This window comes from Oncorhynchus mykiss, chromosome 9 (assembly GCF_013265735.2).
Source record: "Oncorhynchus mykiss isolate Arlee chromosome 9, USDA_OmykA_1.1, whole genome shotgun sequence".
Taxonomy (NCBI): domain Eukaryota; kingdom Metazoa; phylum Chordata; class Actinopteri; order Salmoniformes; family Salmonidae; genus Oncorhynchus; species Oncorhynchus mykiss.
Window position 1 is genome coordinate 66,984,469 of NC_048573.1, and position 26,490 is coordinate 67,010,958.

The 26,490-nt window shown below is 47.4% G+C and overlaps 1 protein-coding gene across 1 annotated transcript in view; it reads right to left on the reverse strand.

Moving 5' to 3' along the window:
- Positions 1–26,490, reverse strand: part of LOC110532715 — an 86,045-nt gene that overhangs the window by 51,544 nt on the left and 8,011 nt on the right. The window contains exon 2 of the mRNA XM_036988767.1: positions 14,548–15,849. Within this exon, the coding sequence (XP_036844662.1) occupies positions 14,548–15,330 (783 nt within the window). The 5' untranslated portion in view covers positions 15,331–15,849. The remainder of the gene's footprint in view (positions 1–14,547; positions 15,850–26,490) is intronic.

A 26,490-nucleotide genomic window follows, 5' to 3' on the forward strand; every position in this document is an offset into this window, starting at 1 on the left:
CGGACTACAATAGCCCTTTCCCCCTGACCGGACTACAATGGCCCTTTCCCCCTGACCAGACTACAATAGCCCTTTCCCCCTGACCAGACTACAATAGCCCTTTCCCCCTGACCGGACTACAATGGCCCTTTCCCCCTGACCTGACTACAATGGCCCTTTCCCCCTGACCGGACTACAATGGCCCTTTCCCCCTGACCTGACTACTATGGCCCTTTCCCCCTGACCGGACTACAATAGCCCTTTCCCCCTGACCGGACTACTGAGGCCCTTTCCCCCTGACCTGACTACAATTGCCCTTTCCCCCTGACCTGACAACAATAGCCCTTTCCCCCTGACCGGACTACAATAGCCCTTTCCCCCTGACTGGACTACAATAGCCCTTTCCCCCTGACCGGACTACAATAGCCCTTTCCCCCTGACCAGACTACTATGGCCCTTTCCCCCTGACCGGACTACTATGGCCCTTTCCCCCTGACCGGACTACAATTGCCCTTTCCCCTTGACAGGACTACAATAGCCCTTTCCCCCTGACCAGACTACAATAGCCCTTTCCCCCTGACCAGACTACTATGGCCCTTTCCCCTTGACAGGACTACAATAGCCCTTTCCCCCTGACCAGACTACAATAGCCCTTTCCCCCTGACCAGACTACTATGGCCCTTTCCCCCTGACCGGACTACTATGGCCCTTTCCCCCTGACCGGACTACAATTGCCCTTTCCCCTTGACAGGACTACAATAGCCCTTTCCCCCTGACCAGACTACAATAGCCCTTTCCCCCTGACCAGACTACTATGGCCCTTTCCCCCTGACCGGACTACAATAGCCCTTTCCCCCTGACCAGACTACAATAGCCCTTTCCCCCTGACCAGACTACTATGGCCCTTTCCCCTTGACCAGACTACAATAGCCCTTTTCCCCTGACCGGACTACAATAGCCCTTTCCCCCTGACCGGACTACAATAGCCCTTTCCCCCTGACCAGACTACAATAGCCCTTTCCCCCTGACCAGACTACAATAGCCCTTTCCCCCTGACCAGACTACAATTGCCCTTTCCCCTCGACCGGACTACAATTGCCCTTTCCCCCTGACCAGACTACTATGGCCCTTTCCCCCTGACCGGACTACAATAGCCCTTTCCCCCTGACCAGACTACTATGGCCCTTTCCCCCTGACCAGACTACTATGGCCCTTTCCCCTTGACAGGACTACAATAGCCCTTTCCCCCTGACCGGACTACAATAGCCCTTTCCCCCTGACCAGACTACAATAGCCCTTTCCCCCTGACCAGACTACAATTGCCCTTTCCCCCTGACCAGACTACAATTGCCCTTTCCCCCTGACCGGACTACAATAGCCCTTTCCCCCTGACCAGACTACAATAGCCCTTTCCCCCTGACCTGACTACAATAGCCCTTTCCCCCTGACCAGACTACTATGGCCCTTTCCCCCTGACCAGACTACTATGGCCCTTTCCCCCTGACCGGACTACAATAGCCCTTTCCCCCTGATCGGACTACAATAGCCCTTTCCCCCTGACCAGACTACTATGGCCCTTTCCCTCTGACCGGACTACAATAGCCCTTTCCCCCTGACCGGACTACAATTGCCCTTTCCCCCTGACCAGACTACTATGGCCCTTTCCCCCTGACCAGACTACAATAGCCCTTTCCCCCTGACCGGACTACAATTGCCCTTTCCCCCTGACCAGACTACTATGGCCCTTTCCACCTGACCGGACTACAATAGCCCTTTCCCCCTGACCGGACTACAATTGCCCTTTCCCCCTGACCAGACTACTATGGCCCTTTCCCCCTGACCAGACTACAATAGCCCTTTCCCCCTGACCGGACTACAATTGCCCTTTCCCCTCGACCGGACTACAATTGCCCTTTCCCCCTGACCAGACTACTATGGCCCTTTCCCCCTGACCAGACTACTATGGCCCTTTCCCCCTGACCGGACTACAATAGCCCTTTCCCCCTGACCGGACTACAATAGCCCTTTCCCCCTGACCAGACTACTATGGCCCTTTCCCCCTGACCAGACACCAATAGCCCTTTCCCCCTGACCGGACTACAACAGCCCTTTTTCCCCTGACCGGACTACAATAGCCCTTTCCCCCTGACCAGACTACTATGGCCCTTTCCCCCTGACCAGACTACAATAGCCCTTTCCCCCTGACCGGACTACAATTGCCCTTTCCCCCTGACCGGACTACAATTGCCCTTTCCCCTCGACCGGACTACAATTGCCCTTTCCCCCTGACCAGACTACCATGGCCCTTTCCCCCTGACCGGACTACAATGGCCCTTTCCCCCTGACCGGACTACAATAGCCCTTTCCCCCTGACCGGACTACAATTGCCCTTTCCCCCTGACCGGACTACAATTGCCCTTTCCCCCTGACCGGACTACAATAGCCCTTTCCCCCTGACCAGACTACAATAGCCCTTTCCCCCTGACCAGACTACAATAGCCCTTTCCCCCTGACCAGACTACTATGGCCCTTTCCCCTTGACCAGACTACTATGGCCCTTTCCCCCTGACCAGACTACAATAGCCCTTTCCCCCTGACCGGACTACTATGGCCCTTTCCCCCTGACCGGACTACAATGGCCCTTTCCCCCTGACCGGACTACAATAGCCCTTTCCCCCTGACCGGACTACAATTGCCCTTTCCCCCTGACCAGACTACTATGGCCCTTTCCCCCTGACCAGACTACAATAGCCCTTTCCCCCTGACCAGACTACAATTGCCCTTTCCCCTTGACCAGACTACAATAGCCCTTTCCCCCTGACCAGACTACTATGGCCCTTTCCCCCTGACCAGACTACAATAGCCCTTTCCCCCTGACCAGACTACAATAGCCCTTTCCCCCTGACCAGACTACTATGGCCCTTTCCCCCTGACCAGACTACAATAGCCCTTTCCCCCTGACCAGACTACAAATGCCCTTTCCCCTTGACCAGACTACAATAGCCCTTTCCCCCTGACCGGACTACAATAGCCCTTTCCCCCTGACCAGACTACAATAGCCCTTTCCCCCTGACCAGACTACTATGGCCCTTTCCCCCTGACCAGACTACAATAGCCCTTTCCCCCTGACCAGACTACAATAGCCCTTTCCCCCTGACCAGACTACTATGGCCCTTTCCCCCTGACCAGACTACAATAGGCCTTTCCCCCTGACCAGACTACAATAGCCCTTTCCCCCTGACCAGACTACTATGGCCCTTTCCCCCTGACCGGACTACAATAGCCCTTTCCCCCTGACCAGACTACAATAGCCCCTTCCCCCTGACCAGACTACTATGGCCCTTTCCCCCTGACCAGACTACTATGGCCCTTTCCCCCTGACCGGACTACAATAGCCCTTTCCCCCTGACCAGACTACAATAGCCCTTTCCCCCTGACCAGACTACAATAGCCCTTTCCCCCTGACCAGACTACTATGGCCCTTTCCCCCTGACCAGACTACAATAGCCCTTTCCCCCTGACCAGACTACAATAGCCCTTTCCCCCTGACCAGACTACTATGGCCCTTTCCCCCTGACCGGACTACAATAGCCCTTTCCCCCTGACCGGACTACAATGGCCCTTTCCCCCTGACCAGACTACTATGGCCCTTTCCCCCTGACCAGACTACTATGGCCCTTTCCCCCTGACCGGACTACTATGGCCCTTTCCCCCTGACCAGACTACTATGGCCCTTTCCCCCTGACCGGACTACAATTGCCCTTTCCCCCTGACCGGACTACAATAGCCCTTTCCCCCTGACCAGACTACAATAGCCCTTTCCCCCTGACCAGACTACAATAGCCCTTTCCCCCTGACCGGACTACAATAGCCCTTTCCCCCTGACCGGACTACAATAGCCCTTTCCCCCTGACCAGACTACAATAGCCCTTTCCCCCTGACCAGACTACAATAGCCCTTTCCCCCTGACCAGACTACAATTGCCCTTTCCCCTCGACCGGACTACAATTGCCCTTTCCCCCTGACCAGACTACTATGGCCCTTTCCCCCTGACCGGACTACAATAGCCCTTTCCCCCTGACCAGACTACTATGGCCCTTTCCCCCTGACCAGACTACTATGGCCCTTTCCCCTTGACAGGACTACAATAGCCCTTTCCCCCTGACCAGACTACAATAGCCCTTTCCCCCTGACCAGACTACAATAGCCCTTTCCCCCTGACCAGACTACAATTGCCCTTTCCCCCTGACCAGACTACAATTGCCCTTTCCCCCTGACCGGACTACAATAGCCCTTTCCCCCTGACCAGACTACAATAGCCCTTTCCCCCTGACCTGACTACAATAGCCCTTTCCCCCTGACCAGACTACTATGGCCCTTTCCCCCTGACCAGACTACTATGGCCCTTTCCCCCTGACCGGACTACAATAGCCCTTTCCCCCTGACCGGACTACAATAGCCTATTCCCCCTGACCAGACTACTATGGCCCTTTCCCCCTGACCAGACTACAATAGCCCTTTCCCCCTGACCGGACTACAACAGCCCTTTTCCCCCTGACCGGACTACAACAGCCCTTTTCCCCCTGACCGGACTACAATAGCCCTTTCCCCCTGACCAGACTACTATGGCCCTTTCCCTCTGACCGGACTACAATAGCCCTTTCCCCCTGACCGGACTACAATTGCCCTTTCCCCCTGACCAGACTACTATGGCCCTTTCCCCCTGACCAGACTACAATAGCCCTTTCCCCCTGACCGGACTACAATTGCCCTTTCCCCCTGACCAGACTACTATGGCCCTTTCCCCCTGACCGGACTACAATAGCCCTTTCCCCCTGACCGGACTACAATTGCCCTTTCCCCCTGACCAGACTACTATGGCCCTTTCCCCCTGACCAGACTACAATAGCCCTTTCCCCCTGACCGGACTACAATTGCCCTTTCCCCTCGACCGGACTACAATTGCCCTTTCCCCCTGACCAGACTACTATGGCCCTTTCCCCCTGACCAGACTACTATGGCCCTTTCCCCCTGACCGGACTACAATAGCCCTTTCCCCCTGACCGGACTACAATAGCCCTTTCCCCCTGACCAGACTACTATGGCCCTTTCCCCCTGACCAGACTACAATAGCCCTTTCCCCCTGACCGGACTACAACAGCCCTTTTCCCCCTGACCGGACTACAATAGCCCTTTCCCCCTGACCAGACTACTATGGCCCTTTCCCCCTGACCAGACTACAATAGCCCTTTCCCCCTGACCGGACTACAATTGCCCTTTCCCCCTGACCGGACTACAATTGCCCTTTCCCCTCGACCGGACTACAATTGCCCTTTCCCCCTGACCAGACTACCATGGCCCTTTCCCCCTGACCGGACTACAATAGCCCTTTCCCCCTGACCGGACTACAATTGCCCTTTCCCCCTGACCGGACTACAATTGCCCTTTCCCCCTGACCGGACTACAATAGCCCTTTCCCCCTGACCAGACTACAATAGCCCTTTCCCCCTGACCAGACTACAATAGCCCTTTCCCCCTGACCAGACTACAATAGCCCTTTCCCCTTGACCAGACTACTATGGCCCTTTCCCCCTGACCAGACTACAATAGCCCTTTCCCCCTGACCGGACTACTATGGCCCTTTCCCCCTGACCGGACTACAATGGCCCTTTCCCCCTGACCGGACTACAATAGCCCTTTCCCCCTGACCGGACTACAATTGCCCTTTCCCCCTGACCAGACTACTATGGCCCTTTCCCCCTGACCAGACTACAATAGCCCTTTCCCCCTGACCAGACTACAATTGCCCTTTCCCCTTGACCAGACTACAATAGCCCTTTCCCCCTGACCAGACTACTATGGCCCTTTCCCCCTGACCAGACTACAATATCCCTTTCCCCCTGACCAGACTACAATAGCCCTTTCCCCCTGACCAGACTACTATGGCCCTTTCCCCCTGACCAGACTACAATAGCCCTTTCCCCCTGACCAGACTACAAATGCCCTTTCCCCTTGACCAGACTACAATAGCCCTTTCCCCCTGACCGGACTACAATAGCCCTTTCCCCCTGACCAGACTACAATAGCCCTTTCCCCCTGACCAGACTACTATGGCCCTTTCCCCCTGACCAGACTACAATAGCCCTTTCCCCCTGACCAGACTACAATAGCCCTTTCCCCCTGACCAGACTACTATGGCCCTTTCCCCCTGACCAGACTACAATAGGCCTTTCCCCCTGACCAGACTACAATAGCCCTTTCCCCCTGACCAGACTACTATGGCCCTTTCCCCCTGACCGGACTACAATAGCCCTTTCCCCCTGACCAGACTACAATAGCCCCTTCCCCCTGACCAGACTACTATGGCCCTTTCCCCCTGACCAGACTACTATGGCCCTTTCCCCCTGACCGGACTACAATAGCCCTTTCCCCCTGACCAGACTACAATAGCCCTTTCCCCCTGACCAGACTACAATAGCCCTTTCCCCCTGACCAGACTACTATGGCCCTTTCCCCCTGACCAGACTACAATAGCCCTTTCCCCCTGACCAGACTACAATAGCCCTTTCCCCCTGACCAGACTACTATGGCCCTTTCCCCCTGACCGGACTACAATAGCCCTTTCCCCCTGACCGGACTACAATGGCCCTTTCCCCCTGACCAGACTACTATGGCCCTTTCCCCCTGACCAGACTACTATGGCCCTTTCCCCCTGACCGGACTACTATGGCCCTTTCCCCCTGACCAGACTACTATGGCCCTTTCCCCCTGACCGGACTACAATTGCCCTTTCCCCCTGACCGGACTACAATTGCCCTTTCCCCCTGACCGGACTACAATAGCCCTTTCCCCCTGACCGGACTACAATAGCCCTTTCCCCTCGACCGGACTACAATGGCCCTTTTAGATTTAAAAAAATATGTGAAGTAAATCTGCCTTTCTTCCACATCAGATTGACACTTTTCTGTGCTATTACATTATCTTGTTGTGGTTGTTTGACCTTTGATCTTTGTATTTAATCCAATAGAGTGTCTCCTCTCCCTGCGGGGTCTGAGCTGAGTGAACACATGATAATGCCACCTTTAACTAACCTTGTTGTCCCTAATCTAAAGCACCCAGAATCCAATCTCGATTAGAGAGTCTGTCACAGAAATACCATGTTTCCCCCAACTGGAGCCTTGGATGGTGTGTGTATGCATGTGTGTGTGTGTATGCATGTGTGTGTGTATGCATGTGTGAGCTCTATGTGTGGGTATGTGTATGAGTGTCTGTGTATGAGTGTCTGTGTTTGTGTTTGTGTGTGTGTGTGTGTGTGTGTGTGTGTGTGTGTGTTTGAGAGAGAAAGAGAGAGAGAGCATTAGCACCTCTGTGTGGACATGACATAAATACTAAGGTGAATCCTCAGGAGGCGGTTTCTAAGAAGACACTTTAAATCACTCCCACATCCCTAACGATTGTCTCATAGCAACCTTTTACTGCAGTAAAGCGTCCCGAAGCAACCCCTTTCTTCAGTAAAGCGAACCTAAAAGCCGGTCCATCTCCTCTCTGGTCGGAACGGAAGATGGTGGAAGCGGATGTTTTGTTTGAAACTGATGGCGTGTCGAGTAGATATAATAGTGAGGAGAAATGGATCCCAGTGTAGAATCCAAATTTACATACGTATTCAGACCCTTACACAGTACTTTGTTGAAGCACCTTTGGCAGTAACTATAGCATTGAGTCTTCTTGGGTATGACCCTACAAGCTTGGCACACCTGTATTTGGGGAGTTTCTCCTATTGTTCTCTGCAGAAGTCTCAAGATATGTCAGGTTGGATGGGGAGCGTTGCTGTACAATCTGGGGTTTGGCTGGGCTACTCAAGGACATTCAGAGACTTGTCCTGAAGCCACTCCTGTGTTTTATTGCCTGTGTGCTTAGGGTCATTGTCCTGTTGGAAGGTGAACCTTCGCCCCAGTCCAAGGTCCTGAGTTCTCTGGAGCAGGTTTTCATCAAGGATCTCTCTGTACTCTGCTCCGTTCATCTTTGCCTCAATCCTGACTAGTCTCCCAGTCCCTGCCACTGAAAAACATCCCCACAGCATGATGCTGCCACCACCATGCTTCACTGCAGGGATGGTGCCAGGTTTCCTCCAGACGTGACTCTTGCCATTCAGGCCAAATAGTTCAATATTGGTTTCATCAGACCAGAGAATCTTGTTTCTCCAAGCAAACTGTCATGTGCTTTTACTGAGGAGTGGCTTCCGTCTGGCCACTCTACCATAACGTCCTGATTGGATGAGTGCTGCAGAGATTGTTGTCTTTCTGGAAGGTTCTCCCATCTTCACAGAGGAACTTTAGAGCTCTGAGTGACCATCGGGTTCTTAGTCACCTCCCTGAACAAGGCCCTTCTCCCCCGATTACTCAGTTTGGCCGGGCGCCCAGATCTAGGAAGAGCCATGGTGGTTCCAAACTTCTTTCATGGAAGAATGATGGAGGCCACTGTGTTCTTGAGGGCCTTCAATGCTGCAGAAATGTTTTGGTACCCTTCCCCAGATCTGTACCACGACACAATCCTGTCTCGGAGCTCTACAGACAATCCCTTCGACCTCATGGCTTGGTTTTTGCTCTGACATGCACTTTCAACGGTGGGACCTTATATAGACAGGTGTGTGCCTTGCCAAATCATGTCCAATCAATTGAATTTACTACAGGTGGACTCCAATCAAGTTGTAGAAACATCTCAAGGATGATCAATGGGAACAGGATGCACCTGAGCTCAATTTCGAGTGTCAAAGCAAAGGGTCTGAATACTTAAGTAAATAAGGTATTTCTGTTTTTTTGTTTGAACAAATTTGCAAACATGTCTAAAAACCTGTTCTGGCTTTATCATTATGGGGTATTGTGTATAGATTCCTGAGGATTTAAAAAATATATTTAATTAATTTTAGAATAAGGCTGTAACGTAACAAAATGTGGAAAAAGTCAAGGGGTCTGAATACTTTCCAAAGGCACGGCAGGAATATCATATGCCAGCTGAGGCGAAATGCTGCAATTGTGGTGGCAAACATGCAACGAATTCCTGAAGTGCCCTTTTATGGTGAAGGAGACAGAGGTGACAAGAGTAAGGGCTGTCTAGTGTGTCTCCTAGGTGGAGAAAGTGTGAAGAATGTTCCTCGTTCACTACCCGTACAGTAGATGGCAGCATGCACCTAGAAACATTTGTTTGCGGACCATCATAAAACCAGAAAAGAAGAAGACTGGTCGGAACCAGTCGTACCTGGATAGGTTACTCTCTAGGCTACACTAGCTCCATCCAGCTGTCCCTCGCCTGGCTGTCTGGCTCATTCTAAACACACACACACACACAGTCACACACTCTCGGACACTGATACATTCCCACACAGGGTGGATTGAGTGGATTTGGATGGATTGGGTGGATTGGATGGATTTTGGGGTGGACTGGGTGGATTTTGGTGGATTGGATGGATTTGGGCTGGATTGGGTGGATGGGGTCGATTTGTGGTGGATTGGGTAGACTGGGTGAATTTGGGCTGGATTTGGTAGACTGGGTGGATTTGGGCTGGATTTGGTAGATTGGGTAGACTGGGTGGATGATGGGCTGGATTTGGTAGACTGGGTGGATTTGGGCTGGATTGGGTAGACTGGGTGGATTTTGGCTGGATTGGGTAGACTGGGTGGATTTGGGCTGTATTGGGGTGGATTTGGTGGATTGGGTGGAATGGGTGGTTTGGGTGGATTTGGTGGAATGGGTGGTTTGGGTGGATTTGGTGGAATGGGTGGATTTGCTGGAATGGGTGGTTTGGGTGGATTTGGGCTGGATTGGGTCAGGCCGGTGTGGGCTGACAGGAGAAGAGAGGGTTGGGGTGAGCCAGCCAGTGGGGTGGGTTTTTGGGGTTTCTACCCTAGCCCAGACCGCCCCAGACCAGTTAGTTGTGCTGTCTGTGCAGGGTTTTTGGGGTTTCTACCCTTGCCCAGACCGCCCCAGACCAGTTAGTTGTGCTGTCTGTGCATGGTTTTTGTTCCCGCCTGACAGGCACCCACTGTAATTAACTCCCTGGATCACTCTGTATACTCACTCTCGCAGACAAAGAGGGGGAGAGGGAGGGAGGGAGGGAGGGAGGGAGGGAGGGAGGGAGGGAGGGAGGGAGGGAGGGAGGAGAGGGGGAGGGAGGGAAAAAGAGGGCTAGCGAGAGAGGTGTGAGAGTGTGGCACACACACAAATCCAACCATGTGTGTGTGTGTGCATTAGCCAGACTGCCACTCTCTGGGAGTCATGCCATGTTAATCCTCTATTTGGCTCATCAGTCTCTAACTCTCTCTCCATCCCTCCCTTCCTCCCTCGCTCTCCCTCTCTCACTCCATCTCTCTCATTTTAAACAGTTTTCATAAGGTGGAAAAGGCCTAGAGTATGTTTGCAAATCCAAGATCAAGAACACTTTTTTCATTACTTGAGATGAGGGCCAATGCAGAGTGCATACAATCATAGTGCAGGTTTCCTTCTCTGGTGGTACAATAAACATGTTACTACCAAAGTAAATGGTACACACTAGTACTACTGCCTCTGGTTGAGGATGTCTGAGGATGTACTAAGTCTCTGGTTGAGGATGTCTGGCTTTCCTAAGTGCTTAGGTATGGTTGGCTGCTGCTGGCTGCCTTTGATGGTGTGACCAGTTGGAGTGGTAAGTGATCTAAACCAGAGCGGTCGGTTGGCTGGTGGGACTGATTTACGGTAAGAGCAGAGCTGGTGGTCATAGCTCTACAAGCAGTCTAGTGGTAACACCCAATGTGATTTACGGTAAGAGCAGTAGGGACCGAGCTGAAAGGTGGAAGGATACAGAGGTTGTTATGTGTAGAGCCCCGTGATCTAGTGGTCTAATGGTAACACAGTTCACATAACACAGTTCACATAGCACACATAAATATCTGTCTGTCGCCCCAGGAGACGGGACATCAATCCTCCCTACTGGGTCTCCTCTCCTCATTCATCTACCCCTCTACTTCAATACTGTCTGAATAAAACATTACAAATATTTGAAAACGCAGTGCTGTTATTAAACAGGGAAATCGAGCTAAAGGCTAGAGGGGAGCAATGGAGGTGGTTAGTCTTATAAGCAGTGCTCTAACACAATTGCATTTCAGGTCGTTCAATTCAAGAAGTAAACTGAAATGTCAATTCCAAACAATTTGCTTCATTACTTTTCAATGAAGAAAAATGAAATGGAATTGACCCATAGGGCTCTGGTCAAAAGTAGTGCACTACACAAAGAATTAGGGTGCCATTTGAGAGAGAGTTTGGACACAGCTGCTATGTAGCATAAGCTCCACAGCCAACACCTACCACAGCCGTGGTAGACTAGCCTACTAGCCTTTCTACACAGCCGTGGTAGACTAGCCTACTAGCCTTTCTACACAGCCGTGGTAGACTAGCCTACTAGCCTTTCCACACAGCCGTGGTAGACTAGCCTACTAGCCTACTAGTCTTTCTACACAGCCGAGGTGTAGAAGTGACATGTTCCCCTTAGGCACTGTTGTTTAGCCTATCTATCTCTGACGAGCCTGGCGCGAAGGATATACTGCTTCCTCGGGAACAGGCCCTGATCCCCATGATCTGCCTCTAGAGTAGGTGGAGAAAGAGGGGCCGAAGGGCGGGCTGTCTTCTAAGAATTCGTAGGCAATCAAATAAACCCCCACTTCCCTCCATTCTGCTTGCAAACAATAATAAAATCGACGAGCTATGTGGAAGATTAAACTACCAAACATACATTAAAAACTGTAACATCTTATGCTTCACAGAGTCGTGGCTGAACGATGACAATATCAACATGGTTATACGATGTACCAGCAGGAGAGAACAGCGACGTCTGGTAAGACAAGGGGCAGCAGACTATGTACTTTGGTAAACAACAGCTGGTGCATGATATCTCAGGAAGTCTCGAGCTGGTAAGACCCCGAGTTATCTCTGCTGCAGATGATAAGTTCATTAGAGTTACCAGCCTCAGAAATTGCAGTCGAGTAACAGACACATCTCAACCTCAACTGTTCAGAGAAGACTGCCTGAATCAGCCCTTCATGGTTGAATTGCTGCAAAGAAACCACTATTAAAGGACACCAATAAGAAGAAGAGACTTGCTTGGGCCAAGAAACATGAGCAATGGACATTAGGCCGGTGGAAATCTGTCCTTTGGTCTGGAGTCTGAATTGGACATTTTTGGTTCCAACCACCGTGTCTTTGTGAGACGTGGTGTGGGTGAACGGATGATCTCCGCATGTGTGGTTCCCACCGTAAAGCATGGAGGAGGAGGTGTTATGGTGTTGGGGTGCTGTCTGTGATTGATTTAGAATTCAAGGCACACTTAACCAGCATGGCCAAGTCCTTCAAGACTGTTGGAAAAGATTTCCCGGTGAAGCTGGTTGAGAGAATGCCAAGAGCGTGCAAATCTGTCATCACGGCAAAGGATGGTTATTTGAAGAATCTCAAATATAAAATATATTTTGATTCATTGAACACTTTTTTGGTTACTACATGATTCCATGTTTTATTTCAGTGTTTTGATGCCTTCACTATTATTCTACAATGTAGAAAATAGCAAAAATAAAGAAAAACCCTTGAATGGGTAGGTGTTCTAAAACTTTGGACCGGTAATGTGCATATGACATATGCAGTGATAATGAATAGTAGTAATACAGAATATAATACAATATAATTGCAATGCAGTAGGAATGAATACTACATTCTTAGAAAAAAGGGTTCCAAAAGGGTTCATCGGCTGTCCCCATAGGAGAACACTTTTTGGTTCAAGGTAGAACCCTTATTGGTTCCTGGTAGAACCCTTTTGGAACCATCTGTGGAAAGGGTTCTACATAGAACCCAAAAGGGTTCTACCTGGAACCAAAAAGGTTCTACCTGGAACCAAAAAGGTTCTACCTGGAACCAAAAAGGGTTCTTCAAAGAGTTTTCCGATGGGTACAGCCGAAGAACCCTTTTATGTTTTAGATAGCACCTTTTTTTGCAAGGATGTAATGAATATCAGGCAACGTTGTTATCAATGGACAATGAATGACTCACCCGTCATGTATGGATTTCATAGAAAGTACAGGCATGTGTGGGTGACTGTCTCGCTGCAGTCTGCACATTCAACCTGTAATGTTTTAAATCTAGTGCATTTTCTTTTTCACGCGGAGTGTACCTACTACTATATCATCATGCATTTTTCATGTGTTCCTGAGTGCAGCAAAAGTACATCTCCCCCCCCTTCTCTCTGTCTCGCTCTATCTCTGTCTCTCTCTCTCTCTCTTTCTGTTTCCAATGTGCTGCAGTGAGTCTGAATCTCAGACTGAATAGTTAGCAGACAACAGGCTGAGATTATCCCAGGGAAGAGAGAAGCTCCTGAGAAGACTCTTGGGAAGCATTAGGTGTGGGTCTGTGTGTGTGTGTGTGTGTGTGTGTGTGTGTGTGTGTGTGTGTGTATGTGTGTGTGTGTGTGTGTGTGTGTGTGTGTGTGTGTGTGTGTGTGTGTGTGTGTGTGTATGGGGGTCCTGGGAGGATTTCAACTGACTTGAAGTCATGCATTATGGTGTGTGTAATTTAATACAAAAGTAATAGCTATAGATTTTCCAAACAGACCAGTAAAATCAGCACAATATATTGTTGCCATTGATTAGTACTACCTCCCTACACCTTCCATGCCATTACCTCTAGAGACCACTCACATGTAATTAACATACTTACTCACTGTTGCAATAAACCAGAAATCAAACCGTGGCATACATCAAACTGAGCCGAGCCAAACCTAGCTGTACTGATCTGGCCTGCATAAAACTGAGCCGAGCCAAACCAAGCTGTACTGATATGGCCTGCTTAAAACTGAGCTGAACCAAACCAAGCTGTACTGCTCTGGCCTGCATAAAACTGAGCCGAGCCAAACCAAGCTGTACTGATCTGGCCTGCATAAAACTGAGCTGAACCAAACCAAGCTGTACTGATCTGGCCTGCATAAAACTGAGCTGAACCAAACCAAGCTGTACTGATCTGGCCTGCATAAAACTGAGCCGAGCCAAACCAAGCTGTACTGATCTGGCCTGCTTAAAACTGAGCTGAACCAAACCAAGCTGTACTGATATGGCCTGCTTAAAACTGAGCTGAACCAAACCAAGCTGTACTGATATGGCCTGCATAAAACTGAGCCGAGCCAAACCAAGCTGTACTGATATGGCCTGCTTAAAACTGAGCTGAACCAAACCAAGCTGTACTGCTCTGGCCTGCATAAAACTGAGCCGAGCCAAACCAAGCTGTACTGATCTGGCCTGCATAAAACTGAGCCGAGCCAAACCAAGCTGTACTGATCTGGCCTGCATAAAACTGAGCCGAGCCAGATCAAGCTGTACTGATCTGGCCTGCATAAAACTGAGCCGAGCCAAACCAAGCTTGTCTGCATACGCATCCATCATACTTGCTGGAGGCGTGCTGAAAATAACATATCCAAGGCAGTACAATTTGTTTTGGGTCGGCACAATGTCTGAAAAGTGTCTAGCCTCGAGAGAACAAGAAAGAGAGAGTATTGATCTTTACCTGTAGTTCGCACCAGGCCACCTCCACCCAGGTCTCAGTGTCTAGGCCTTTGTAAACGGTCTTAAAGGCTCCCCTCCCCAGCTCAATGTCAAACTTCAGAAACCTCCCCCCCGGCGAGGTGGCCACGGCCTTCATCTCTGCCTCCTCCTCCTGCTCCCTGTCCCTCTCCTTCCCCGTCTGGGCAGGGGCGGAGGAGGGGGTGTCCTTGGCCCCGGGGTCCTGGGTGGTGCTGGGGCTGGATGGGTCATGGTGAGCGGTGTCGTGTCCTAGGGCTGCGGAAGCTGAGGCGGCGGTGGCGGTAGCGGCCTGGGCCCCGGTGAGGGTGAAGACTGAATCCAGGTGGGGGGCGGAGTGGGACACCTCTGGGGGGTCTGCCGCTACCTCGTCCTCCTCCTCGCAGATCTCCACACTCTTCCTGAAGAAACGCTTCTCTCTCCTCAGCCTCGGCCCGTGACCTCCTGACCCTGAAGCCACCACGGTCGCAGCCGGGGATGAGGGTGTGGAGAGAGACATAGGTCTAAACGGAGGTATCTCCTCTTCCTTAACATCTCTGTCCTCCATCTCTCCTCGACCTCCTCTACTTCCGCCTCCTCTTGGTCCTTCTCCTGTATCCCTACCCTCGGCGGCTCTCCTCTCCTGAGCCTGGGAGGAGGGGAAGTCAGAGGGGGTACTTTGCGTCCTTTCCCTCCTGCCATCCTCCTGCTCCGTCTCCTCCTCTCGCGCTCCATCAGTTTTCTCTGAGGAGTCCTCTGTCCCCGTGGGTTCTCCAGGGTCCGTCGCCATGGGGATGCCCCTCCTGCTCCCCGTCCTCTCCTCCTCCGACCCTCTGGTTCTTGTTCAGTCCCCGTCTCTCCTCTCTTTCTGTGGTCCTCTTCTTACCCACCTTCTAGGTTCTCTGGCTGCTGTTGTTCCAGTGTTGCTGGTGACTACGGGGCTGGGCCCTGCCACTAGAGGCTCCCGTCCTCCTCTCTCCTTTCTTTAGAGTCTTTACAGAGGCATAAAGAGGATGAGCAGCACAGTGCTTCTTATCTCCACTCCGTCCTAGATTTCTGTCCTTACTTTCTTTCTCTCCATCTCCTAAAGTGCATACCCTTTCCTGTGCACCTTACCAAGGGGACTAAACTCAATAGGCACCTCAATAAAGCCTCGCCTCAGCCAACCTTACTATATACACACGCTGAGGCAGAAGAAAGTGTTTAATGTCTCTGGGAAAGAGAGGGAAGCTGAGGGAAGCTACCTCTTCCTCCTCTTCTAGATAATCTTCTCTGTCAAAGTCTTAAGGTGAATCTCCTCAGGTAAATCCTGTGAAGAAAACAAACAAACACATTAGTATTCAGCAGGCTAGTATAGCGAGATGCGAATAACTTTCCACTGTTCAAGTCATATTCAAATCATTCATTTCCAAGAACACCAGTTTCAGTTTGATGTTTGATGTTCTGGGTATGATGGTGAGGTCAGTGGGGGACTGCACAGAGGGAGGATCTGAGAATAATCAAAGTTCTCAGCTATATCCTGGTACTATATTCCTTTCCACAGTCACTCCTGTCTGTCAAAGAATGCCTGCTCACAATGTGTAAAATCCTATCAAATCAAATTGTTCTTATTAATGGAGAAATGTTCATACACTCCTCAGAGGAATGGTTTCCTCATTTTGAATGTAACTTATTCCTAATAGGACACTTTAAACACTGCCTGGCTAGCACCAATTTATGCTGTTACTCCCAGGCATTTCCCCAGTGTCTGTTCCATCTCAAGTGTTGATTGCCTTCTAAAAAAGGCAATATTCTGCAATGTATTTTCTATTTCTGCAGTTGTTAGTAGCTAGTAGCAAAATTGTATCTTCTAAATTGCTACAATCCTTAATTTTCCAGCCAGCCGATACAGACTGTTTCTTTCAGTTTCAACCCTCATAAGTCTGCTGAAGAGATTCTCCAGTAATAGGATGCTGGATAACGCAGATGGCATGTTCCATGTTTCCAGTGTTTTTGGGTTCATTCTGAAGACTGTCAGGTGATTAATTCATTTTGGATTGGGGTGGCAGGGTAGCCTAGTTCAAACCTCCGAGCTGACAAGGTACAAATCTGTCGTTCTGCCCCTGAACAGGCAGTTAACCCACTGTTCCTAGGCCGTCATTGAAAATAAGAATTTGTTCTTAACTAACTTTCCTGGTAAAATAAAGGTGAAATTTAAAAAATTAAGAACAGGCCATGCTACAAGCTGCCCATGTATGGTGAGACTTGAGATAATGTAGGCCTACTCTGAGGGAAGGAACCATTAAAATCTGTTAATCAAAAACCCTGATGACAGGGCCGGTTCAACTAAGCTTTCTACAGCCCAGCACTCCTGTCATAGAATAATATCTTGTATAGTTTCGCTTTGAGTTTGTCATCAATCAGAATTTAGTGAGTGTGTTGCAATTTTAGTTGTGTTTGGTGGAGACCAATGGTGGAGATCATTAGTCAATACAGCGGTACTAAATCCTGTTCTGATGATTAAAAATGGATGATTCAGTACTATGGACCATTCATTCCTTCATTATTCATTCATGAGCAGAGGGATGCTCTTAGCGATCTGTCAACTCTTAGCGATATCTGTCAACTCGTACTTGTAGCTACTCTATTACACAGTAACAGCCTTTTCGTCTTGGTAAGCAACTCCAGTGTAGATTTGGCCTTGTGTTTTAGGTCTTATTGACCTGCTGAAAGGTTATTGACCTGCTGAAAGGTTATTGCCCTGCTGAAAGGTTATTGCCCTGCTGAAAGGTTATTGTCCTGCTGAAAGGTTATTGCCCTGCTGAAAGGTTATTGTCCTGCTGAAAGGTTATTGCCCTGCTGAAAGGTTATTGCCCTGCTGAAAGGTTATTGTCCTGCTGAAAGGTTATTGCCCTGCTGAAAGGTTATTGCCCTGCTGAAAGGTTATTGTCCTGCTGAAAGGTTATTGCCCTGCTGAAAGGTTATTGCCCTGCTGAAAAAAGGTTATTGCCCTGCTGAAAAAAGGTTATTGCCCTGCTGAAAAAAGGTTATTGCCCTGCTGAAAGGTTATTGCCCTGCTGAAAGGTTATTGCCCTGCTGAAAAAAGGTTATTGCCCTGCTGAAAAAAGGTTATTGCCCTGCTGAAAGGTTATTGCCCTGCTGAAAGGTTATTGTCCTGCTGAAAGGTTATTGCCCTGCTGAAAGGTTATTGCCCTGCTGAAAGGTTATTGTCCTGCTGAAAAAAGGTTATTGCCCTGCTGAAAGGTTATTGTCCTGCTGAATCTGTTGGAAAGCTTAGCTCTTTTCCGTTACTTTTTATAAATAAAAAAACTCCCTAGTCCTTGCTGATGACAAGCATACCCATAATGTGATGCAGCCACCACCATGCTTGAAAATATGAAGACTGGTACTCCGTGATTTGTTGTATTGGATTTGCCCCAAAAGCTTTGTATTCAGGACATAAAGTTAATTTTTTTGCCACATTTTTTGCAGTTTTACTTTTGTGTATTATTGCAAACAGGATGCATGTTTTGGAATATTTGTATTCTGAACAGGCTTCCTTATTTTTTACTTAGGTTAGTATTGTGGAGTAACGACAATGTTGTTGATCCATCCTCAGTTTTCTATCACATCCATTAATCTCTGTAACTATTTTAAAGTCACCATTGGCCTCATGGTGTAATCCTTGAGCGGTTTCCTTCCTCTCCTGCAACTGAGTTAGGAAGGACGCCTGTATCTTTCTTGTGACGGGGTGTATTAATACACCGTCCAAAAGCTCAATTCATAACCTCACCATGCTCATAGGGATATTCAATGTCTGCTTTTTTCCCCCATATACCAATAGGTGCCCTTCTTTGCGAAGCATTGGAAAACGTCCCTGGATCGGTCTTCGAAATTCACTACTCGACCGAGGGAACTTACAGATAATTGTATGTGTGGTGTACAGAGATGAGGTAGTCATAAAAATAAATAAATAATGTAAACACTATTATTACACACAGAGTGAGTCCATGAAACTTATTATGTGACTTAAGCACATTTTTACTCCTGAACATATTTAGGTTTGCCATAACAAAAGGGTTGAATACTTTGTTAATACATTTCAGCTTTTTATTTTTTATTAATTTGCACACATTTCGAAGAAGGTGCGAAGGCCAGTGAAACAAAATCTTAATTGAATCCATTTGAAATTCAGGCTGTAACACAACAAAATGAGGAAAAAGTCAAAGGGTGTGAATACATTCTGAAGGCACTGTACATTACTACTTAGACCCATACAGTACAGTAATACATGCTATTGCAAGCTCCTCCATCTGTGGCCTACGTTAAGGCTATAGTCTGTTTACAGAATGAGGATTGAGACAAAGATGAAAGGTAGACACTATAACTATAAAGAGCACAAACTCTATTCTGTCTGTAGATACATGTCATAGAGGTACTGTAGGTCCAGCTGCTGTCTAGTCAGGTAGCTACAGTGATATTATTCCAAACCTCTCAATTGACTTATACCTCTTTCACATTACAGTGCTAACCTGAACTTTTCTCTTTGTCCTTTCCTGTCCTTTGACCTTATCAATTGATGTGACCACAAACAAGGGAAAGGAACCAGAGTGGAGACAAACATATTATATAGGACAGACATTAGCCTGGTCCCAGATCTGTTTGTGCTATCTTACCAACTCCTATGGTCATTGAAAATGAATTGGACATGACAGCACAAAAATATCTGGGACCAGACAGTGGGGAATGGGGACAGACATTATATAAGTGAGTCTATGAATGAGACAGACATGGGTCGATAGGTAAGGCCTCAGCAGGAAATAGGTGACACGGGGGAATATCTCCTTTAAACAGGAGCTTATTCCCCAGTGTCCCCAGGGCAAGGAGTTCCCATGGAACAGAGTTATCACAGTGCATCAAACACATTCACACTGACACAGCCCATCCCTCTCTCCCTCACAGTCACTGACTCTCTCCTACACACACATTTACACACACGCATACACAAACACACACATATGCACACACACACACACACACACACACACACACACACACACACACACACACACACACACACACACACACACACACACATACACACACACACACACACACACACACACACACACACACACACACACACATATGCACACACACACACACACACACACACACACACACACACACACACAAGTATTGAATTTCAAGCACAGATTCAACTACAAAGAGCAGGGAGCTTATCGAAAGCCTCAAAGAGAACGGCAGTGATTGGTAGATGGGTAAGAATAACAAATCAGACATTGAATATGTCATTAAACATGGTCAAGATAATAATTATGCTGTGGATTATGTATTAAACCACCCAGACACATCAAAGATCTAGTCGTCCTTCTGAACTGAGCTGCAGGACAGGAAGGAAATTGCTTAGGGATGTCACCATGAGGCCATTGGTAATTTTAAAACGGTTACAAAGTTCAATGGCTGAGACAGGAGAAAACTGAGGATGGATCAACAATGTTGTAGTGACTCCACAATAATGACCTAAATGACAGATAGAAAAGAATGATAGAAATAATCCAAAACATGCATCAAAGCACAGAAGTAATACTGCAAAAAAACACAGCAAAGGAATACACTTTTTGGCCTGAATGCAAAGCCTTATGTTTGGGGCAAATTCAACACAAAACATCACAGCGTAACAGCTTCCTTATTTTCAAGCTTGGCGGTGGCTGCATCCTGGTATGGGTATGCTTGACATCGGCAAAAACTGGGGAGTTTTTCAGGATGAAAAGAAACGGGATGGAGCTAAGCTTAGGAAAAATTCTAGAGGAAACCTGCTTCAGTCTACTTTATACCAGGAATTCACCATTCAGTGGACAATAGCTTACAACACAAAGCCAAATATACACTGTAGTTGCTTACCAAGAACACAGTGAATGTTCCCGATTGGCCTAGTTACAGTTTTGACTTAAACAGACTTGAAAATCTATGGACTTGAACATTTCTGTCTAGCCATGATCCCCAACCCCTTGACAGAGCTTGTAGAATTTTGAAAAGAATAATGGGCAAATATTGCACAATCCATGTGTGCAAAGATTTTATAGACTTTCCCAAGAAGACTCATAGCTGTAATCTGAGGCTGGCACTAAGACAGCATTGAATGAGCTGTATTCTGCCATAAGAAAACAAGAAAACGCTCACCCAGAGGAGGCGCTCCTAGTACCTGGGGACTTTAATGCAGGGAAACTTAAATCCGTTTACCAAATTTCTATCAGCATGTTAAATGTGAAACCAGAGGAAAAAACACTGGACCATCTTTATTCCACACACAAAGACGCATACAAAGCTATCCCTCACCCTCCATTTGGCAAATCTGACCATAATTCTATCCTCCTGATTCCTGCTTACAAGCAAAAATTAAAGCAGGAAGCACCAGTGACTCGATCAATAAAAAAGTGGTCAGATGAAGTAGATACTAAGCTACAGGATTGTTAGCACAGACTGGAATATGTTCTGGGATTCCTCCAATGGCATTGAGGAGTAAACCACAGCTGTCATTGGCTTCATCAATAAGTGCATCGATGACGTCGTCCCCACAGTGACCGTACGTACATACCCCAACCAGAAGCCATGGATTACAGGCAACATCCGTACTGAGCTAAAGGCTAGAGCTGCCGCTTTCAAGGAGCGGGACTCTAACCCGAAAGCTTATAAGAAATCCAGCTATGCCCTCTGACAAACCATCAAACAGACAAAGCATCAATACAGGACTAAGATCGAATCGCACTACACCAGCTCTGACACTCGTCGGATGTGGTAGGGCTTGCAAACCATTACAGACTACAATGGGAAGCACAGCCGAGAGCTGCCCAGTGACACGAGCCCACCAGACGAGCTAAACTACTTCTATGCTCACTTCGAGGCAAATAATACTGAAACATGCATGAGAGCACCAGCTGTTCCGGAAGACTGTGTGATTACTCTCTCCGCAGCTGATGTGAGTAAGACCTTTAAACAGGTCAACATTCACAAGGCCGCAGGTCCAGACAGATTAACAGGACATATACTGAGAGCATGTGCTGACCGCCTGGCAAGTGTCTTCACTGACATTTTCAACTTCTCCCTGTTCGAGTCTGTAATACCAACATGTTTTAAGCAGACCACCATAGTGCCTGCGCCCAAGAACACTAAGGTAACCTGCCTTAATGACTACCAACCGGTAGTACTCACATCTGTAGCCATGAAGTGCTGGTCATGGCTAACATCAACACCCTTATTCCAGAAACCCTAGACCCACTCCAATTTGCATACCGCCCCAACAGATCCACAGATGATGCAATCACTATTGCACTCCACACTGCCCTTTCTAGAGGTCGACCGATTAATCAGAATGGCCGATTAATTAGGGACGATTTCAAGTTTTCATAACAATCGGAAATCTGTATTTTTGGGCGCCTATTATGCCTAATTAAACAAAAATACACCTTTATTTAATCTTTATTTAACTAGGCAAGTCAGTTAAGAACACATTCTTATTTTCAATGATGGCCTAGGAACGGTGTGTTAACTGCCTCGTTCAGGGGCAGAATGATAGATTTTCACCTTGTCAGCTCAGGGATTCAATCTCGCAACCTTACAGTTAACTAGTCCGACGCAATAACGACTTGCCTCTCTCTCGTTGCCCTCCACAAGGAGACTGCCTGTTACACGAATGCAGTAAGCCAAGGTAAGTTGCTAGCTACCATTAAACTTATCTTATAAAAAACAATCAATCAATCATAATCACTAGTTAACTACACATGGTTGATGATATTACTAGATATTATCTAGCGTGTCCTGCGTTGCATATAATCTGACTGAGCATACAAGTATCTGACTGAGCAGTGCTAGGCAGAGGCAGGCGCGTAAACATTCATTCAAACAGCATTTTCGTGTGTTTTGCCAGCAGCTCTTCGTTGTGCGTCAAGCATTGCGCTGTTTATGACTTCAAGCCTATCAACTCCCGAGATGAGGCTGGTGTAACCGAAGTGAAATGGCTAGCTAGTTAGCGCGCGCTAATTGCATTTCAAACGTCACTCGATCTGAGCTTGTGGTTGTTTCCCTTGCTTTGCATGGGTAATGCTGCTTTGAGGGTGGCTGTTGTCGTTGTGTTCCTGGTTTGAGCCCAGGGAGGAGCGAGGAGAGGGACGGAAGCTATACTGTTACACTGGCAATACTAAAGTGCCTATAAGAACATTCAATAGTCAAAGGTTAATGAAATACAAATGGTATAGAGGGAAATAGTCCTATAATTCCTATAATAACTACAACCTAAAACTTCTTACCTGAGAATATTGAAGACTCATGTTAAAAGGAACCATCAGCTTTCATATGTTCTCATGTTCTGAGCAAGGAACTTAAACGTTAGCTTTCTTACATGGCACATATTGCACTTTTACTTTCTTCTCCAGCACTTTGTTTTTGCATTATTTAAACAAAATTGAACATGTTTCATTATTTATTTGAGGCTAAATTGATTTTATTGATATATTATATTAAGTTAAAATAAGTGTTAATTCAGTATTGTTGTAATTGTCATTATTACAAATAAATAAATTAAAAGCTGGTGGTTCCTTTTAACATGAGTCTTCAATATTCCCAGGTAAGAAGTTTTAGGTTGTTGTTATTATAGGAATTATAGGACTATTTCCCTCTATACCATGTGTATTTCATTAACCTTTGACTATTAGATGTTCTTATAGGCACTTTAGTATTGCCAGTGTAAGTATAGCTTCCGTCCCTCTCCTCACTCCTCCCTGGGCTCGAACCAGGAACACAACAACAGCCACCCTCGAAGCAGCGTTACCCATGCAGAGCAAGGGAAACAACCACTCCAAGGCTCAGAGCGAGTGACGTTTGAAAACATTATTAGCGCGCGCTAACTAGCCAGCCATTTCACTTCGGTTACACCAGCCTCATCTCGGGAGTTGATAGGCTTGAAGTCATAAACAGCGCAATGCTTGACGCACAACGAAGAGCTGCTGGCAAAACGCACGAAAGTGCTGTTTGAATGAATGTTTACGTGCCTGCTTCTGACCAGCACTGCTCAGTCAGATACTTAGATACTTGTATGCTCAGTCAGATTATATGCAACGCAGGACACGCTAGATAATATCTAGTAATATCATCAACCATGTGTAGTTAACTAGTGATTATGACTGATTGATTGTTTTTATAAAATAAGTTTAATGCTAGCTAACAATTTACCTTGACTTACTGCATTCGCGTAACAGGCAGTCTCCTTGTGGAGGGCAATGAGAGAGAGAGGCAAGTCGTTATAGCCTTGGACTAGTTAAATGTACGGTTGCAAGATTGTATCCCCCTGAGCTGACAATGTGAAAATCTGTTGTTCTGCCCCTGAACGAGGCAGTTAATCCACCGTTCCTAGGCCGTCATTGTAAAATAAGAATGTGTTCTTAACTGACTTGCCTAGTTAAATAAAGATTAAATAAAGGTGTAAAATATATAAATATATATGTTTTTTTTTATATATTCCAAATCGGTGCCCAAAAATACCGATTTTCGATTGTTATGAAAACTTGAAATCGTCCCTAATTAATCGTCCATTCCGATTAATCGGTCGACCTCTAATACACACACAACTTTACCATACGTGCGTGCACACAAACACATGTCCTCTTTAAAAAAAATAACAAATCCTGACACCAGGGAAATTACCTCCCAAATTGGCAGCAAATATGATAAATATCAGTGGTCATAAGAGATAAGGATAACAAACAAAATACTGCTTAGACAAAGCCTGGTTTTGGGAGGCTTTGTATGGTGTGTGTCCCAAATGGCAACATATTTCCTAAATAGTGCACTACTTTTTACCAGGGCCCTGCTCAAAAGGAGTGCACTATATAGGAAATATGTTGCCATTTGGATCGTAGACCCTGTGTTTTTGTGTGAAGGCACATGTTCACAATCACATCATGTCACTGCTGGTCTGAATCTCATCCATTCAGCCTTGCAGTAATGGAGTTACATCAAGTAGGCCTACATGTAATGAGATCTGAACATCCAGCTGTGTTCTGCCTCCCTGTCCCTCCAGGCCCTTTATGGACCATATAGGTGTGGACACTTGACATGCAGCCTAATATATATATTTTTTTAATGCACAGCAGAAATCATCATGACTCTTTCAGTTGATTATTACGAATCGTTTACAATTTGCCAATTACTGCTCAGTTCCATTTAACCCCAAACTTCTCTCTGAAACTGGAACTCAAAGTAGATTTTTTTTTACAGTCTACTGCAAACATGACAAACTAGCTACAGTAAAATGTGTCACGTGGTAACCCCATACTTCTCTAATGAAACATGAACTCAAAGTTTGAAAATGTAGTTAATGTACAGGCTAATGCAAGCATGGGAAACTGAATTCCATCACACAATTTAGGCTACCACAGTCTCCATCACATAGTACACCATGGACATGGACAACAGAGGGTCCCTCTGTACCACAGAGTCGCTGCACTGCAAACATAACAAACACTGTGCTCCCGCTTTCCCTCTCTCCCTTCTTTTTCATCCCTCCCTTCATGGGCATACACACATTAATCCCCTGGGACTGAACAACTTCTGGTGATTTAGTCAGGCGGACAAAGGAGGAGCCTGGGGAATGGGGTGCGTGCCAGTGTGTGTTTGTGTTTCACTGTGTGCGTGGTCGTGCATGTGTGTTGGGGGGGGGGGGGGGGGGGGGGGTGCAGTGTTTGTGTGTGTGTGTGTGTGTGAGTGTGTGGACAGAAAGGGAATGAGAGTGGAGAGAGGGGACATCAAGGTTCCAAATTGAAAGAAAGAAAGAGAGAGAGAGCGCGAGAGAGGGAGAGAGATTTAGAGAAAAAGAGTGGCAGGTGAGCGTTGGGTCAGTAACCAAAAAGTTGCTGGTTCAAATCCATGAACCGACTTGGTGAAAAATCTGTTGATATGCCCTTGAGCAAGGCACTTAACCCTGGACCAGAGCGACTGTAAATGTGCGGAGAAAGAAGCAATGGGGCTGGCTGGTTTGAAGGGGTGGGAAAAATGTTGTGTGAAAGAGAACAAGAGAGAAATGAAGGGGGGGGGCACAGACAAAAAAGGGGGTTGTGGGGGATTCTCCCTGATTAAATATGCCAGTGTTTGTGTGAATGAAAGCAGTGACTATAGCTACATTTCTGCTTGAACAAAAACAACTACTGTTTGCACAGGGATGAATAGGACAGAGAACATGAGAAAAAGAGAGGAACGAGAGTGGATGGATTGGGGATAGAGAAAAATGACTGGAGCTATTTGATTCCATTAGCATAGTAATATTTCCATAGGCTGAGTGGCTGGTTGTGTTCGAATACCCATACTAGTGTACTAAATATTATACAATATTTTTTTTTTTAATAATATGTGAAATTTGTAGAAATAGTACTCGGAAGGCGCCATCCAATACCCGCCAGTCATTCATTTTGGTACAGCGCGTCAATTTATCTCATTATCAGATGTTGTCAAACATGTCGGAAAAGACGAGTGAATTCTACTAGATCAACTGCCGAAATGCAGTTTAAGTGTGTAGTGCGCTAGTATTGGTATTCAGACATGGCCACTGACTGTGACTAGGAGCAGAAGCTCGGTGAGTTTTGCCCTGTGGCGTATTGCTCCGTCCAGGGCACAGCAGTTTGGTCATAGAAATAAAATCACTGCACAAATCGCCGCCAATACACTCATTATGACATAATTGACTTAAATAGTGATCTATTTGTGTTTGGTGCCCCGTTGCCACATGGGGGTCACTGCTTTGGTGCCCCGGTGCCACGCTGCCCTATCGACCCACACTACTGGTGGGTTCAAACCCTTCAGGGGGGCGGGGAGACTTGGCATGTCCGTGACCCGGGACAACACCCTGTTGTTCTCTGCAAACATCAAAGCAGTGACCCGCTCTACAATATCAGTAGAATAC